The 17,910-nt window shown below is 49.2% G+C and overlaps 1 protein-coding gene across 2 annotated transcripts in view; it reads right to left on the bottom strand.

Moving 5' to 3' along the window:
- Positions 1 to 2,987: 2,987 nt before the first annotated feature.
- The window catches only part of THADA (THADA armadillo repeat containing), a 314,439-nt gene continuing 299,516 nt past the window's right edge, over positions 2,988 to 17,910 (bottom strand). For both annotated transcript variants that reach the window (XM_082427608.1, XM_082427609.1), the window contains exons 37-38: positions 5,199 to 5,368; positions 2,988 to 4,121 (exon numbers count right to left, since the gene is read on the bottom strand). In XM_082427608.1, coding sequence (XP_082283734.1) covers positions 3,765 to 4,121; positions 5,199 to 5,368 — 527 coding nt within the window. In that variant the 3' untranslated portion in view covers positions 2,988 to 3,764. The remainder of the gene's footprint in view (positions 4,122 to 5,198; positions 5,369 to 17,910) is intronic.

Below are 17,910 nucleotides of genomic sequence, written 5' to 3'. Positions count from 1 at the left end.
CGGAGCTTTTATCTCCCACCCTCGGTTTTATATTGGGCGCGGGAATTGCAAAATGCAAGAATATTGCAACCGTCCGCGCAGCCCGGCTGTTTTTGCTAAGGGTGCTCCGGCCGGGGGGCGGGGACTCTGGGCCCGAGTCTGACCGGTAGTGGCTCCATCCTGACTGCACGTGGAGACGCGGTGGGGGTGGGGGCCGGAGCGGCCACGCGGGCGGCTGCCAGGGCAGTCTCGCCCGGAGGAGCCTGGGCCGGTTCCTCCGCCCCTCTTCCCGCCCAGCCTGCAGTAAACAGGGCTTGAGCGCCGAGCCCTGCCGGGCAGGGCTGAGTGTCTGAGGACAAGGCGCTGGCTTTGCTAATCACATCACAAGACCTTGAGCCAGGGCCAAAGGCGCGGAGTGGCGCGGGGCGTCCCGGGCGGGGGAGCCGGCTGGGAGGACGGAAGGAAAGGCCAGGAGAGCCGCGCAGGCATGGAGGCACTTCCCAACGCCTCGTCCGTCTGCTGGTCTGTCCGGCTTTCCCCAGCCCTCCTGGGGGTTGTGGTACAGCTGCCAGCCGAGGCTCCCGCCCGCCGCAGCCTTGGCCTGGCGCGCCCTCCTAGCCCCTTAACTCCCGGGCCGTTGAGGGCGCCGCGCCCCGCCTAACTCGTTGTGGGCCGAGGGCTCCGGCTTAGGCCGACCCGCAGCCAAGCTGGGCTAGGCACCGAGGATGCGCCTGGTGGGCTCGCCCCGGTTTCCTTCTCTCGCCAGCCCCACACCCCAGAAGCCCGCGTTGAGAAATGCTCTTTGCCAACGGGCGCTCTCCGGGTACGGGGCAGACACCCCCCCTAGCGCCCAGTGCAGCTAAAGCCACTGTCAGCCCCACTGGGGCAGATCTGGAGTCCGATCCAGGACACTTCTCACTCTGCGTCTACGGATATGCTGCCAAAAAAGCTGGAGCGGGGCCCATGATTTCGCACACCTGGCAGCCTAGGCTGTAATTGGGCCTAAGTTGGAAGGTCCAGTACCCGCCAGGGAAAGAAGCTCCCGAGACCCACGCCCCCTTCCTTGCCCAGTTGATCTTGTTTCTGGCTGTTTCCTTGTGCTTACTTCCATTCGGCGGCGCTCATTCCCTCTCTCAGTTACCCTGGGAGGGAATGAGCCAGGCCTGTCACTCAGGAGACCTACTCTTTAGAGTTCAGCTTGCACGCAGAGCCCATTGCTGGACTCCTCACCCACCCAGGGAGCTGGAGTCAGCGTAGGGCTGCAAGGACTTCAGGATCAGAAACATAGGGCTGGAGTTCAGGCCCTGTCCCTTAGAAGCCATGTGATTTTAGGCAAATCACAAAATCACTTTGGCACCTGGGTTTCTTTGTAAAACTAAGATAATTCCTGCTTTACTCATCTCTCACCTTTGTCAAGGTGCAAATGAGTTATCTGTTAAGGTTTTTAAAAGATAAGTATACTCCATCTTATTTATTAAAACAAATTGACAAAGCATAAAAATGGAGAAAGCCAGGCCTCTGGAGTATGGCCAGATGGGTGGAGGTCTACAGAATCGTGAATGCAGTGCTGAGGGGTCACCAAATCTTGGACCCTCGAGCTTGGAGCCAAGGGCAGTGACCTCAGAAGAAGTGACTGCTTCACTCTTGCCACCCGGCCTACACTGGCCCGTAGACAAGGCTGGGCAACCATGGCTGACACAGCCTAGAATACCCAAGAACCCTGATGCTGTTTTCTTTGTTGAAATGAACCACAGCACAAGAGTCTGACGATGGCCCCGACAGTGGGGTATTCTGAGTTTCCCGTGGGAATGCATCAGGAAAGTGTGAAACAGCAATTTCCCTCACCACTGCTATTGGAGGTCAGTGACAAGATTTCAGATACAAAAACCAGTGGAAACATCTGTCTCTCCTGTGCTCTCAGGCTGGCTACAACCAGCCAAAATCAAAATCTGGGGTAATTCTCAACAGCTATGAGAACACCCACTTTGCAGGCTTGGTAGAAGGACTTTGGAGCTAACATGTAAACATGCTATGGTACATGCTTTGGTACAGAGTACCTGCTGGTAGAAAATATTTTTATTATTATGTAACTGCTTTTATTTCATTTTAAATGGAGAAAAAAAGGAATGCTGGCCTTTGCCAGTGAGCTGGGCTTTGCTGGAGCCGGTTTCATAATTATTCTACCATGGTTATCACCACATTGTGCCAACAATTCCCTGACTTCTCACCAGCCACGTCTTCTCAGAACAAAAAGAAATGTTCAGTTGGCAACTTTCCATCAAGTGTGGGCTACACAGATGCCTAACCAGGTTATTAATTCAGGATCACAGAAAACACATTTTGAGCTGAGTAGTGCAAAACCACCAGGGAATTTCCTGTCTCTTCAGGGCAAAACTTTGGACACTAAGTTAACTTCTTTCCTTGCTTCTTCCTACACAGACCTTTCTCTATTCTTCTAGTAGGCTCTATTTTTTAGTGTTAGGTGGTTTTCTTTCAAAGAGAAACAAATTACATTTGAAATATAAGTCTTTCTGTAGTAGGAAATGATCATATCAAACCCTCTCCCCTCTAAACTGCCCCTCCAGACCCTCAAACATCAATAAAATAATTCGGATTGCTCACCTGAGAAGTATTTACAGACCCTAAAAAGCTGGGCCAAGTGTACATAGGATTACTGAAATGTTTTTTTCAGATAACTAGGATGAAAATGAACGTGGATGAGGCTATGACCCATCCAAGCTATGAATTTCAAGATAACTGTCTTTGGGTAACACTTACTCTGAAATTATAAATTAAAACTGGTAAGCCAGTGAAAAACAAAACTAGCAGCAAAACGTATGCAAGAGCGACACCTGCTGGGTGTCTGAGGAAGAGGGGAGGGCTGGACTTAGAAAAGCAGAAAACCCTTAAGGTTTCCAGGTTAAATCACTGAAATGGATAAAAGTTTTCTGGCATCTTAAATAAGAATCTTCTTGTTACTGCCACCAAGAAAATGACAGTAAACAGTGTAGGCATCAAATAAGTCATTTATTCTGACTCTCCTTTCCCCAGGTTCCTTCTAACAGCCAAGAGTCTATGATTTCACTGGGTGGTGAATCTGTTTTCCTAACAATAGCACAAATACTTTTTATGGTGGGGAGAGGTGGGTAGGAGCTCTTAATGGCTCTTTTAATAATTAGGATGGCATGTGTAGGTCACTGAAGGCTTAAACATGCAGACAGTAAAAACAAAATTATTTGTATGAAGTCGATCCTTGATTCTCCCAGGATCCAACATTTGGAACATATTTCTGCCTTTGCTAAAATCGAATAAAATTTGGAATTCTGACCAAGTGGGCTGTTTGCCAACTAATCCAGCTCCTACAACTAGCCAGAAAAGGGGGGGAAAATCATGTGTTAAAACCCAACTCTGTGTAGTCAATTCAGAGAAAAATGTAGGCCGGCTCTGGTTGGACACTGGAGGTCCTGGGGGATGAAAAAGGCCAATTCAGGCCTGCAGGTGGCCTGCACCTGGGAACAGAGTCAATATTCAACGTGGTAGCCTCACTTCCTACAGTAGCTGCAATAAACGAGGCTGCCTTGAATGACTGAACTGAAGAAAAAGTCCTCTGTAGGACAGAAGACTAGACTCACATAAGTGGGGGGAGTTGTGAAGGGGAGAAGACGCTTAAGTTTCTGTTCAACATTTTCCTGCGGATTGACTGGGGGAACAATCCACCCTACCCCCAACCCCACAAGCCTTCTTTCTTCAACAAGCCGTTTCTGTTCTTGGAAGAGTTAACTGATTCACTGCTGCAGGGGAGTCCAAAGCCCTGAGAACTGGGTGTCTTCCCCTTCCTTTCCTTCCAGAAACGCCAGTAGCCTCAGGCAAGCCAAAGCCCTTTCCTCCCGAACGCGCAGTCTCGTGAACTCTGCCGTCTTCAAAAACTCAGCAGTTGGTGGCAGCTCTCTGAAGAGTTGGGAAAGGAGGTGGCATTGCTCTGACGCTGTCCTCTGAAGATGACAGAGCCTCTCGGGGCTGAGGGGACACCAGCTGGACTTGGAGAGGAGGCGGAAGAGGTGCTTGTAGAGGTATTTCATGAAGATCAGGGTCTCAGCCCAAAAGTTGACTTCTGTTTTTTCAAACAGGTAGTCTTCTTCCACCTAAGTCCGATTAAAAAGCCAAAAGTCAACCTTACAGGGGATGCTGACTGGCCCCAGTCCAGAGCAGAGTCCTGGCAGATGCAGAAGCAGTGTGTCCCCTCCCCACCTGACAGAGGGCCCACTCTCGCCTGTCAACACCCCTGTACACACAGCACTTGCAGCCTTGAAGGTCACCTTCTATTTTCACTCGTTGTACTTCTCCACTGGAGAGAAATTTTTTTCCCCCAGACTTAACATGACCTTTGATAAAGATGTGTTTGTGGTTCTCAGCCAAGATATTTTGGGGGCTTGGTGCTGAAAAGGGGACCTCAACACAGGAGGGGGCCCTAGACCTGAAGGTGCATCTAGAAATCAGAGAGGAGGGAGGAAGGGAGATCTGAGCAGCGAAGAGCGAAGAATTGACAAACATGAGACACTAGTCTCTCAGTATGAAACCAAATTTCTATAATGCTGGGGATTTTCAAGGTCATTTTATCACAGACACTTTATCTTGTCTCCTAATTTCCCATAAACAGGCTGCTTTTTGAACTATTGGCCTGCTGGGGATGCCAAGAAGGCCAGCTGGGTCAGACACTGGCAGAGAGGAATTTCAGTTCTCAAGATGCTTTTACGGCTTATCTGGGTCCTCAGTTTCCCTATCTGTTGACTGACCCCCACCTGGAGGGGCTCATAGTTTTCTTCAAGCAGCAGAGACCCTGGAAGGACCCTGATTCTCTGGAAGTGTTTCACCTTCAGACCTAACCATGGGGAGCCCCTGGTCACTCCAATGTTGACGAATAAGCATTCTCCATAATTAAATTCTCAACTTCCAAGGGGCCTCTTTCAAAGACCCCTCCCCACACTGATCGGAAGGCTTACCGTTGGAACTCCACAGCCAGCACGAGAGCTGCCCCAGCAGCACCCTCGGGCTGCTGGGGCCATTTGGAGACTCCCTAATTGCTTACTGCTCTGCAATCTGAGCATCCAGAAGCACACTTTCAGCAGGCACATCAAGCCCATGTAAGCCTGTAAGTGCTGCATCCGGTGCGTGTAGGATCACTCCCACCCACCTCCACTGCCCTGACACCCCAGGATTACCTGATGCACGCTCTCCACACAGGCCATGAGGTCATCACCCTCCCCCAACAGCCATCCTAGCAGGACTGGGAGTCCAGGGGCCAGCTGGTCCCACTGCTGGAGCAGGTCACACAGCACAGCCAGGGCCAGATCCAGTGCGATGGAGGCGTCCACCCGGCAGAAGGCAAATTCTGTGGAAATGAGAGAGGTGAGCCATGAATGTGCTGCTCAGGGCCAACTGGGGAGGCTGTGCAGGACTCCAGGAACGTTAAAGGCTTCAGGTAAAACCACTGCCAGGGACTTCCCTGGTTGCACAGTGGTTAAGAATCCGCCTGCCAATGCAGCGGGCACGGGTTTGAGCCCTGGTCCAGGAAGATCCCACATGCCACGGAGCAACTAAGCCTGTGCGCGACAACTACTGAGCCTGCGCTCTAGAGCCCGCGAGCCACAACTGCTGAGCCCACGTGTTACAACTACTGAAGCCCACGCACCTAGAGCCTGTGCTGAGCAACAAAGAGAAGCCACCACAGCCATAAATGAATGAATGAATGAATGAATGAATGAATGAATCTGCCTTACCAATGCAGGGGACACGGGCTTGATCCCTGGTCCGGGAAGGTCCCACATGCCACGGAGCAACTAAACCCGTGCACCACAACTGCTGAGCTTGTGCTCTAGAGCCTGCGAGCCACAACTACTGAGCCCGTGCGCCACAACTACTGAAGCCTGCACGCCCTAGAGCCCGCACGCCGTAACTACTGTGCCCACGCGCTGCAACTACTGAAGTCCCTGCACTCTAGAGCCCGCGAGCCACAACTACCGAGCCCGCGTGCTGCAGCTACCAAAACCCGCCCACCTAGAGCCCATGCTCCGCAACAAGAGAAGCCACCACAATGAGAAGCCCGCGCACCGCAATGAAGAGTAGCCACTGCTCACAACTAGAGAAAGCCCGCGCGCAGCAACGAAGACCCAATGCAGCCAAAAAAAAAAAAGGAAAATCACTGCCACTAGCCTGGCAGGGGGGAAGCTGGTGGGATACTGGGATACACTCCCTAAGAGTTATTAATCCACTCCTGAATCCTGCTGTCTGTGCAGCTAGAATGAGTCATAGGCCTGAATCCCACCATTTCCATACCCCCTATCCCAGTGTGGACAGAAGCAGCCCCACCTACAAGACTAGACATCTATCTCCCCTCAGCCCTTCTAACTGGAAGGATATCACGAAAGCTTCCCACCCAGCGTCTCCTCTGCAGGCCTGCTGACAATGCCTGAACTCCACTGCTTTGTCCCTTCCTCTGAACCAAATCCCATTGAGCACATAACACATTAACTCTCTAACATCTTAGAGCAGGGCATCAGCAAACTTTTTCTTAAAGGGCCAGAAGGTAAATATTTTAGACTTTGGGAGTCTTACGGTCTCTGACTGAAAGCAGCCATAGACAATATGTAAACAAATGGTTGTGGCTAGGTTCCAATAAAACTTTATTTATGTTCCAATAAAATTTGACTTTCATGTAATTTTTATTTCATAAAATAATATTCTTCTTTTGATTTTTTCCAACCATTTAAAAATGTAAAAACCGTTTGTAGTTCACAGGCCGTACAATGACAGGTGGGGGGCTGGAATTAGCTCATATTCTGCTGCCCTCTGTGTTAGCGTGAAATCGTTTTCCAGAGACTCATTTTCTTAGCTGGATGGAGGAAGGGTGCTAAAAGAGTCGAATGGGGTGCAGAAAGAGGAAGTGGGTGCCTTGGGGAAACCATTGCTTACTTCACCATTTTGCCTTAGACAGTCCTAAATATGGGTTCGAAGGGAGGCTCAGGGCGTTGACATTTCTGCTAACAACCCCGTGTCTCCCACCCCCAACCTGGAGGAGGCCTGAAACGTAGGACTGAAATCCCACCGCACAGACAATAAATCTCTATGGATGCATCCATACACCAATGCTTATCTTTCAATGACACACTTCTACTGAGACCTTATCTTTCTCAAATCCACATCTCCACTCCAGCCCACAGACCTGTCTGTGACCATTTGGCCCCCAAAGAGACTTGCTCAGCACACAGGGAGAAGCCTCAGAGTCTGGAATGGAAAGCTGAGTTCCCCAGGGCGTTGAACCAGGCTTAGTGGACCTATTAGGTGCCGGTCCCTAAGCAAGTCCTTTCTCTCCAGTCCTTCAGCATCCTTTGGGTTGGGTATTACCATCCCTACTTCACAGGTGAGGAATCCAGGCACAGATACGTTAACTCACTTGCGTACAGTCAGAGAGCTTTAAGTGGCTATAAAGAAACCGGAATTGACAACAAGTTTCACGGTGCATGCAGAGCACAGATTTGGAGGATTAGCACCAAACATTCCAGAGATGTAGGTCTTCCTGGTGAGATAAACAGAGTTGGTGAACCTCCAGCAGGGCCAGCACTACATAGAGCCCATGACTCACGGAAGCAGCCAAAGGATCAATGTTACTATCCTCAGAGCCCCAAATCAATCCCTCAGGACACCTGCCCCTTAGGCTCTGCAGCCTGGAATCAGGCTTCAAACTGGGAAACAGAAAAGGTTGGGGGGAGGCGTGAAGGTACATTTTAGCTGTCGGTGTGAGCCATGTGTTGGTCCAGCCTTCACCTATAATACAATCTCTATTTTTATCTCTACTGACTCCCCTGTGTAGTTCTCAACTGGTTTAGAGTCTGTATGGGGAAGAGATACCATTAATCGGCATCTTTCAAACCTCAAAGAACTGAAAATACACATGAAGATCAGCATACAATTAAACACATAGCAGATGCTCAAAACATTCCAGTTTATGGCTCTAGAGATCATGAAATCTCTTCCTTTACCCCACTTGATTTGGTTTGAATACTAACACAGGGACTGCCACAAAGAAAGCCAGAAAGAAGCTGATAATAACGAACACTTTCCTTCTATTTGAACTCTTATTGCTCCCACCACCAGGAGGGAGGTATCCTTATTTAACAAACAAGGAAGTTGTGCTCACAGAGGTTGGGTAACAGGTCCAAGTTTGCACAGTTAGCAGTGATGGCACTGAGCTAAGTCTCCCTCAGTCATAGGCCAACCCCCCCCCTGCAGGGAAGCCATGGAGAAACACTCCCAGTAACCCATGGAGATGAATAAGTCAGACTCAGTTTTATCACTTTTATTCATGAAAAAGAGCTCCCAGCTGGGGGCCATATTTTGAAAAAAAGGGGCAAAGCTGTAAGTCCTCAGTATTGTGGCACCAGCAGCAGGTCAGCTTATCTTGAAATCTTCCAGAAAAACCTGCCCTCTGCTGATTCACCCGTTTTCCCCCGCAACCCTTCTTTTTGTCTCCTTAAGGCAAGGACTGAAAGCCCCATAGGGAAGAAAACAGTTTCATCCACCAGCAAAACCAGTGCCTGCAGCTCAGGCAACATTCCTGCTGGGTCCATGAAGAACACTTGGAGGTGACCAGAGATGCCACCAGGAAGGCCAGACTAATGCACCTGCCCCACCTGGCACGACAGACATCCTCCATCCTGCACCATTTTGCTGTGCATCATGCTTAGGAAGTGGCAGGAGAGTGACAGGAATGACAGACGCACAAGAGGAGAGCTGGTGTGTTGGCTGGAAGTGAAATCTACTAGAATTATAACCATCCAAACACTGACCCTGCAAGGTGAGGAGAGATGGGGAAGGGACACTGGGTTGGGGGTGAGGGCAGGATTACTTGGATTTAGACCTGCTTGAGGGGCCAGATGCACCTCACCAAGTTCCCTCTTTTTCTACCTTGCCCTGGATGAAGATTGCTCAGCCAGAACAGCCCAGATCTCTACTGGCCAAATGCCTTCTGAAGGGGAGGCTGAAGAGTAGGGGGAGGAATTTTTCACCTAACCATACAGGCCAGCCAAGCTCTCACAGGCCTGCAGGTCCATCGAGGAAGCAAGAAAGCAAGTGACCAAGCAACAAGTCTGTCGGAAGAATCTGTTGTGTGTCCAGAACAGCCAAAACAACCTGGAAAAATACAACAAAACTGGAGGACTCATACTTCCCAATTTCAAAACTGGCATAAGGATAGACATAATATAGATCAATGGAATAGAGCTGAGTGTCCAGAAATAAACTCTCACAATTACAGTCAATTGATTTTTGACAAGGGTGTTAAAACAACTGGCTGGGGGGAAAGAACAGTCTTTTCAACCAGTGGAGCAAAGACAACTGGATATTCACATGCAAAAGAATGAAACTGGACCCCTACCTCACAACATATATAAAAATAAACTCAAAATGTATCAAAGACTGAAGTTTAACAGGTAAAACTATAAAACTCATAGAAAAATACAGGAGTAGGCAATGGTTTCTTAAATGTGACATCAAAAGCACAAGCAAAAAAAGTTAGACTTCATCAAAATTGAAAATTTTTGTACTTCAAAGGACATCATTAAGAATGCAAGGGGACTTCCCTGGTGGCACAGTGGTTAAGAATCCGCCTGCCAATGCAGGGGACACGGGTTCGATCCCTGGTCCGGGAAGATCCCACATGCCGTGGAGCAACTAAGCCCGTGCACCACAGCTACTGAGCCTGTGCTCTAGAACCCATGTGCCACAACTGCTGAAGCCTGTGCACCCTAGAGCCCATGCTCCGCAACAAGAGAAGCCTCTGCAATGAGGAGCCCACGCCCCGCAACAAAGAGTAGGCCCCGCTCACCACAACGAGAGAAAGCCCATGCCCAGCAACAAAGACCCAACGCAGCCAAAAATAAATAAAAATTAAAAAAAAAAAAAAAAAAAGAATGCAAAAAACCTCACAGAATTGGAGAACATACAAGGGATTTGTATCTAAAATACATAAAAAACTCTTAAAACCCAATAATAAAAAGACAAATAACCCAGTTAAAACCTGTGCAAAGGGTCTGAATAGACATTTCTCCAGAAAAGATATACAAACGACCAATAAGCACATGAAAAGATACTTAGCTTCATTAACCATCAGGGAAAGACAAATCAAAACCACAATGAGAAACCACTTCATACCTACTAGTATAACTTTAATAAAAAAGATAGATACTAAGTTTTGGTGAAGATGTAAAGAAATTAAAACGCTCATATATTGCTGGTAGGAATGTAAAATGGTGCAGCCACTTTGGAAAACAGTCTCAAAGTCTCTCCTGCTCTTAGGTATATAACTAAGAGAAGTTAAAGAAACATATGTCCACACAGAAATGTGTACATGAATGTTCATAAGAGCATTATTCATAAAAGCCAGTAAGTGGAAACAACCAAAACGTTCATGAACCAATGAATGCATAAATGAAATGTGGTACATCCATGCAATGGAATATTATTCAGCTATAAAAACGAATGAAGTACTGATACATGCTACAACACAGATGAACCTTGAAAACATGCTAAGTGAAAGAAGCCAGACACAGAAGACCACATATTGTATGATTCCACTCATACAAAATGTCCAGAACAGGCAAATCATAGAGACAAAAAGTAGAGTAGTGGTTGCCAGGGGTTGGAGAATGAGGAATGACTGCTGATAGATACAGTGTTTCTTTTTGAGTTGATGAAAATGTTCTCGAATTGGATAGTGGTGATGGTTGTACAACCTTATGAATATACTGAAATTTGTACATATGCACACTTTAATTTGATGTATTTTATGCTATATGCATTACATCTGGGCTGGGGGGCATGGAGAGTGTGGAAGGCTGAAAAATGGCCTCCCAAAAGATATCTATGTCAAGTCCCCGGACACTGTGAATGTTACTTTACTTGGAAAAAGGGTCTTTGCAGATGTGACTAAGTTGAGCCCGATACTGAGATGAGGAGATAATCTTGGATGATCTGGGTGGCCCCTAGATGCCATCACAGTTGTCCTAATAAGAGAGGGGCAGGGGGAGGTTTGACACTAGATGCACATAGGAAGACACACAGAGGAGAAGGTGATGTGAAGACAGAGGCAGAGGCTGGAGTGATGCAAGCAAGGAAATGGAGACAGCCTCCAGAAGCTGGAAGAGGCAAGGGCCAGATTCTTCCCTAGAGCCTGCAGAGGGAGTGTGGCCCTGCTGACACCTTAATTTCAGACTTCTGGCCTCTAGAACTGTGAGACGATAAATTGGTATTGTTTTAAACCACCAAGTTTGTGGTCATTTGTTACAGCAGCCACAGGAAACTAATACGGAGGAACCAAGGGTAGGTTGTGGGATTTCTTTTTGGAGTGATGAAAATATTCTAAAACTGTTTGTGCTGACGGTTGCATAAGTCTATGAGTATGATAAAAAACACTGAATCATACTCTTTAAATGGGTGACTTGTATGGTATGTGTATGGTATATCTCAGTAAAACTACTACGTTAAAAAAAAAACTCTGCTATGTGCCCAAGTTAGTTCCAGTTGCTGGGAGGAAGCCTGGCCACAGGGCCTGCCTGGAAAGGGCTAGTCTACTTGAGGAGCCAAATGTCTAGAGCCCTCAAGCTTGCTTGTGGGGCCCAGGCCTCAGGTGCTGGAGGACTCTGCAGAGGTGAACGGTTGGGTCAGAAGGCGGAGAGAAGGCTCGAGAAGACTTCCGGGAGGAGCTGGGACTCTGCCTGGCCCTTCACCGTACAGCCAGGAAACAGGTGCTGACGGTCTGCTCTGGGGCCGGTGCTGTGCTAAGTACTGTGGGAAAGCAAAGCAAGTGGTTGACATGTGCTGTCCTCAGGAAGCTGGTGGTCTAGACTGGAAGGTCAGGCGAACACTCAGGCAACGGTAAGGAATCAGGTGCTCCATGGAGTGGTCTGGATCCCAAGAGCTGCAGGAGTCAGGGGAGGGGAGACGTCAGTGCGGGGGAAAAATCATCTCCTAGACTCTCCCCAACTGGCTACGTAGCTAAGGCAAGCCCCCTCTGGGAACGCTTCAAGCGGGAAAGGGGTGCTGGCACACACTCATGTCTCTGGGGGACAGTGCAAGGCAGACTGGATTAACAGTCACTTGGAAGCGAGTTGGAAACCCAACAAATGAGCGTTTAGAACTGGTTAATCCTGTGCTTTCCATCCTTGAGAATGAATAACTCGCTTGGATTGCAGGGGAGGGCAGCAGACAAGAGGCTGCAGGGCTGCTGCCGCGTAGACTTCCTCTTGCTACTGCTCCGGCCACATCAGGGCTCTCCTGCCAAGGCGGACACCTGGGGATCAGAAACTCCTACTTGCTCCCCTGCCGTCTTCTTTCCCACCTCCAGGAAGAGGCCCACCTTGGGGCTGGAAGCTGAAGTGCAGGCTTCACGCAGTATGCTGGATCCACTCAAAGTCCCAGGCTGTGTCCCCCGACTAAGAGAAGGGATCATTTCTAGGCAGGTAGACAAGCAAGTCATAGGCTTTGAGGTCATTTTCAACTGTACGGATTAAAATGAAAGTGCCGACATAGATTTTTTCTCTGTTGCCAACCTTAAAAACCAATTCAGACCATGGATTAGAAACCTACCGTCTGATTCTAAAGTATCATGGGGGAGATGCCTTCTAGACCAAGGCCATTGGTCAAGCCTCCTTCCCAGTCCTTCCCAAGAGAGGTCAAGTCAGCCCAGGAAATGCTGAGCAAATGGTGATGGGTTGGATTCTCCCTGCCACTAGCTCTGGAGAATCCTGTTTCAGGCACTTGTGGAAAATCCCTCAACCCTGCCACCCAACCAACTCTCTGCTCCCCCTACCCATTTACCCATCAATTCAAGCTTTTATCTCCCCACAAGTATTTATCGATCACCAGATAGGGGGTTGGGAGGGAGGGGGGACTGTGAGAAACATGAGGAAAATTCCAGGCCCTTCTCTCAGAGAGCAGATAGTTTAGTCAGAGGCAAGCTGACACATATGAAGTGTTAGGAAATAGTCCAAGATGGTGCATGACAGGGACTAATTGTACCATTACTAGCAGTAATGAAAGGACAGGAGAAAAAAAAAAAGTGGGGAGTGGGAGGAGGGAGAGCTACACGGAGGGGAAACTCGGGCAGGCAGAGGCCAAGCATAGCTGGGATGAAAAGGAGGAGCAGAGGGGCTTCCCTGGTGGCACAGTGGTTGAGAATCCGCCTGCCAATGCAGAGGACACGGGTTCAAGCCCTGGTCTGGGAGGATCCCACATGCCGCGGAGCAACTAGGCCCGTGAGCCACAACTACTGAGCCTGTGCATCTGGAGCCTGTGCTCCGCAACAAGAGAGGCCGCGATAGTGAGAGGCCCGCGCACCGCGATGAAGAGCGGCCCCCGCTTGCCGCAACTGGAGAAAGCCCTCGCACAGAAACGAAGATACAACACAGCCAAAAATAAATAAATAAATTAATTAATTAAAACCCCTTCATTAAAAAAAAAAAAAGGAAGGGCAGGGAGGTTAGACCTGCCTGTTTAAGAGGGGGGTTTGGGGGAGCTGGAGGTGAAGATGGAGGGGCAGACGGCCTAGAGCAGGCTTGGGGGGGCAGAGTTGAGTAAGTACAACTGTGCTTCCTTTTTTGTGAGTGAAAATATTTTAAGGTTTCACTAAGCTGTTTCCAGACAACTTCATCATTTCCAGTCTTCTCCACAGATTTCTTCACATCCTCCTCAGCAGGGCAAGAGCCTGTATTTTAACTAGTCATGAGAAACAAGTGTGGAACCGAAGCTTGGTTCAGCTGCTGACTCTGCCATTCAACTCTTGCAGGGTCTCCAGGAACCTCACTGCCCCCTGCCCCTGCTGACCCTCTACCCCTAGAGCCGAGGCTCTCCGCTCTCCAGGGCCCTCGGAGCCAGGGCTCAGCGGTGGGATCTCCAGGCACTGCGGTCAGTGAGAGGACTTCCTAAACCATCAAAGGTCATCATCTCAGACTTTACCATGAAACAGAGCTCCCAGATGACCCTGACCTGAGACAGATGACCCAGAGGAAGGTCTGTCCTAAGGAACGGAGAGAGGTGGCCCCTCCAGCAGCTCTGATGAACCCAGCAGGAAGTCTGGGTCGGGGAACATGGGTATTCGTGGTATTAGTCTCTGTTCTTTAGCTGAATATTTTGAAAATTTCATCAAAGAAGACGCGAATGTGCCAGTCGGTGCTCCCAAGGGCAGCCCAGCAGGCACTGAGACCACTGCCCACGCACTCACGGCTCTGCGCCGTGCCCTGGATGAGTCAGCCCCTCCCCTCACTCCCTCTTGGCCATGGTACTAAGTCTGGCCGGGAACTCAGACTTCAGCTGGCCCAGGTGGACCCTTCTTCCTCCTCCTACTTCTGTTTCTTCTTTTTGTTTTTTAAGCCCTGAAAACCACTGTTTAAAAGACCGTACACGTAGGACTTCCCTGGTGGTGCAGTGGTTAAGAATCTGCCTGCCAATGCAGGGGACACGGGTTCGAGCTCTGGTCCGGGAAGATCCCACATTCCGTGGAGCAACTAAGCCCCGTGCGCCACAACTACTGAGCCTGCGCTCTAGAGCCCGTGAGCCACAACTACTGAACCCGCGTGCCACAACTACTGAAGCCCGCACACCTGGAGCCCGTGCTCCACAACAAAGAGAAGCCACCGCAATGAGAATCCCATGCACCGCAACAAAGAGTAGCCCCCACTCGCCACAACTAGAGAAAGCCCGCATGCAGCAACGAAGATCCAACGCAGCCAAAAATAAATAAATAAATAAATACATACATAAATTTATTAACAAAAAACAAAAAGACCGTACACATAGAGGCAACCAAACACACACAGCTCCGGGGTTCCCAGGCCCCACGGGACCCAGCGGAAGCACCAGGCAGCAGTGCAAATGGACTGCTGGGTCCTCACACAAGTTTGGTACAGCTCACATGGTTTTTTAAATATCAGATTTCTCATAAAAATCCAAATGCCTAGCATCTTTGGAAAATTCAGAAAATTAGAACCTGATGTCTCTATGCCTGTGTTTTACTGCGACTTAACAGCTGCTTGGAGCAGAGCAGTGGCCACGCCCTGTAGGAGGCATCTGTGTGCCCTATCTGGCCCTACTGCCTCCCACCTCACCCCTGCAGGCATGCGGGCTTGTGGCGCCTACACTAGGGTACCCAGGAGGGCAGCTGGCCTCCAGCCAGCCCCTTACCTGTACAGACGAGAACACTGAGACCCTCAAACAAAGCTCTCTCCTCACATCCCCTCCACTGCTTGCTGGGCCTTCCCCCTCCCTCCACCTCGCACGGCTGTGGTTTCCTCATCATTCCTTCTGTGTGATGGATCTTCTTCCTATCGTGACTTAGCCAGGCCTACTCATCCCTCCGGACCCAACTCAAGTCCTGTGGTCTGGGTCTCTCCAGCCCACTGCGACCTGTCTCTGCTCGTACCTGTATTCAATGTGTTCACAGATGGTGAGGAAACGCATTCCGTGGCTGAGCCCCGTGTCTCTCCTCTTCCTGGGATCACCCATGAGATAGCAGTGGGCACACAGCAGATACCACTCACTTGGCACTTGACTAGAGCCTTGTACTAAAGCAACTGACTTAGGGCTTTGTTGAGTTTCCCCAATGGGAAAACCTCAAGATCGCAAGAGTCCGGTCACACGTGGAGACAGGATTATTGTTGCCACTTTACATTTAAGGTTATTGAGGTTTAGAGAACTTACTCTTTCAAGATCACCCAGGTTGTACGTGGTAGGGCCAGATACAAACCCAGATACAGGCTTGTCTGACTTCAGAGCCTGTATTCTGGACCATTCTGCTAAGCTACCTATAAATGTTGATGAACAGATGGATGGATGAATAAACTGATTATTTCCTGTTTGCCGCCCCCCACCTCCCACCCCCAGACCCATTCTTTGTCCTTCTCTATCCCGCTCAGTGCCCCAGGAATTTGATCTCCATGGATCAACCCAAGTTTCCTTGCCACCTGGCTTCTACCTAGATTCTTCTAATAGGGAGGGAACACTGAGATTTTGGAAGGCAGGAAGAGAGAGAAGTTGGGTGTTTCTTTCCTGTATCCTTCCCTGCAAGTTGCCAAGGTTCTGGTGGTGGCTGTAACCCCTGACTCAGCTCCCACTGGGTTCTGTAACCTCAGTCCCCCTGCTCTCAGCTGCAGGGTGTAGGGGCAGTGGTAGTTTCCTACCACTGCTGGTCTCTAAGTGCCTCCCTTCACCTGGCAGTTCTCAACCTCGACATGTTACCCCCCAGGGGACATTTGCCAATGTCTGGAGACATTTTTGGTTGTCACAATTCAGAGGAGGTGGTGATACTGGCATTGCTGGGTAGGGGCCGGGGATGTAGCATTGCTGCTACAATGCCCAGGACAGTCCCTTCTCCAAAATGTTGACAGTGCAGAGGCTGAGAAACCCTGCTTTAACCCTACCCACAACCTTGCACAACTGCAAAGAGTCCCTTCAGTGAAGTCTCTTGAAGTAAACACATGGAGGGAGGGATGGAGCTCTTCAGTGTTCATCAGGAACCAGAGACCTGGGTCTCTATCTGGGGCAGAGGAGGAGGAGCTCACCTCCTCACCCCCTTTTTCTGGAAGGCAATCCCTAGCCTTACCCCACCAGCTCTCTGGGCAGAGAGGTGAAAACAGGTGGAAAGCAGCCACGTGAGATGAACAGCCTGCTACAGAGCCCTTTCTGTCCGGAAGTGGAAAAATTTTCCAGTTCTGGAGGGAAAGGATAAAAACACCATGATTTGAAATTCTAAAAATAGTTGGGGAAAAAAAAATCTTTCAAATATTAGTAATTTGCTTTTTCTTAATTTTCTAGCTATTTTCATATGGAACAAATGATCTGGGTTCCCAAAAGTTCCTGTAGACCCAGCTCCCAAAGACTGAGATCCCCACAGGTATAGTCATGTGCCTGATGCAAACCTTTTTCCTGGTGACCTATCATGAAACCAGAGATACTGCAGCAAATCCTTTGTTTTCATTTTAAAGAAAAGATATATTTTTTTAAAAAAACTTTATTTTTAAGGTTAAAAAAACTATAATTTAAAAAATGTGGGCACACCTCAAATCACTGGGTAAATATATATACGTATATTTCCCCTCCCTCCCGGTTTTAAAAATGGATACAGCCTAATGAATGAAAACAAGTAAGCATTTCCTAAGAGTAAAAAGTGTGCACTTCTTATTCAGTAGGGCCATACTTCACCAAAAAGGGGTTGATAAATTAAATTACAGCTGGTTAATAGTTCACTTGGCTCAAAGCTTATAAAAATACTTGCATTTGTTCACTTCTAACCACACCAAAGAATAAGAAATGAATTCAAGCAAATATCACCCTCAGGCAACAACACTGTGGAAAAGACCTGGTTCTCCTAGAGGCTTGCAATCTGAGGAGGAGGGAGTGGCACCCACCAGCTCTCCACCTTTCCAAGGGACTGCAGTTTTGTGTGCAACACTCTGTCCCATTTCTTGTGGTGACCTCCCAAGGTCAGCGGGGAAGAGTCAGGCACACATGGGCTTTGTCCGTGGCCGTTCCAGAGCAGGATAACCAAGGCGTGCCCCTGGGGCCCTGGTGTGTGAAGGGGCCACAGGGTGAGGGATGAGCTGGATCCAGACCAGAGATGCTCTGGATGATAGCGCTGGGCCCACACTTGGCATTCCTCTGTTCAGTGAGGATAAATCATGCCAGCCCTCCCTTCCTGCATGGGGTGCTAAGGCAGCCTCTGGTCCCCAGATGAGCTGGGCCCTCTCCAGCACTTCCCTTGCACTTGGCCTGCTCCTTGGTGATTTCACTCTGTTGAGCCTCCCAAAGCGGGCAATCACCTCCACCTCTTTGTGGAAATTGAGCGCCTTGTGTGCTTTATTCCTCTCTACATGGTCACTCACCCCA

This window comes from Balaenoptera physalus (genome assembly GCF_965194825.1).
Source record: "Balaenoptera physalus genome assembly, chromosome: 15".
NCBI classification, from domain to species: Eukaryota; Metazoa; Chordata; class Mammalia; order Artiodactyla; family Balaenopteridae; genus Balaenoptera; species Balaenoptera physalus.
This window is presented reverse-complemented; position numbering and strand designations above follow the sequence as displayed.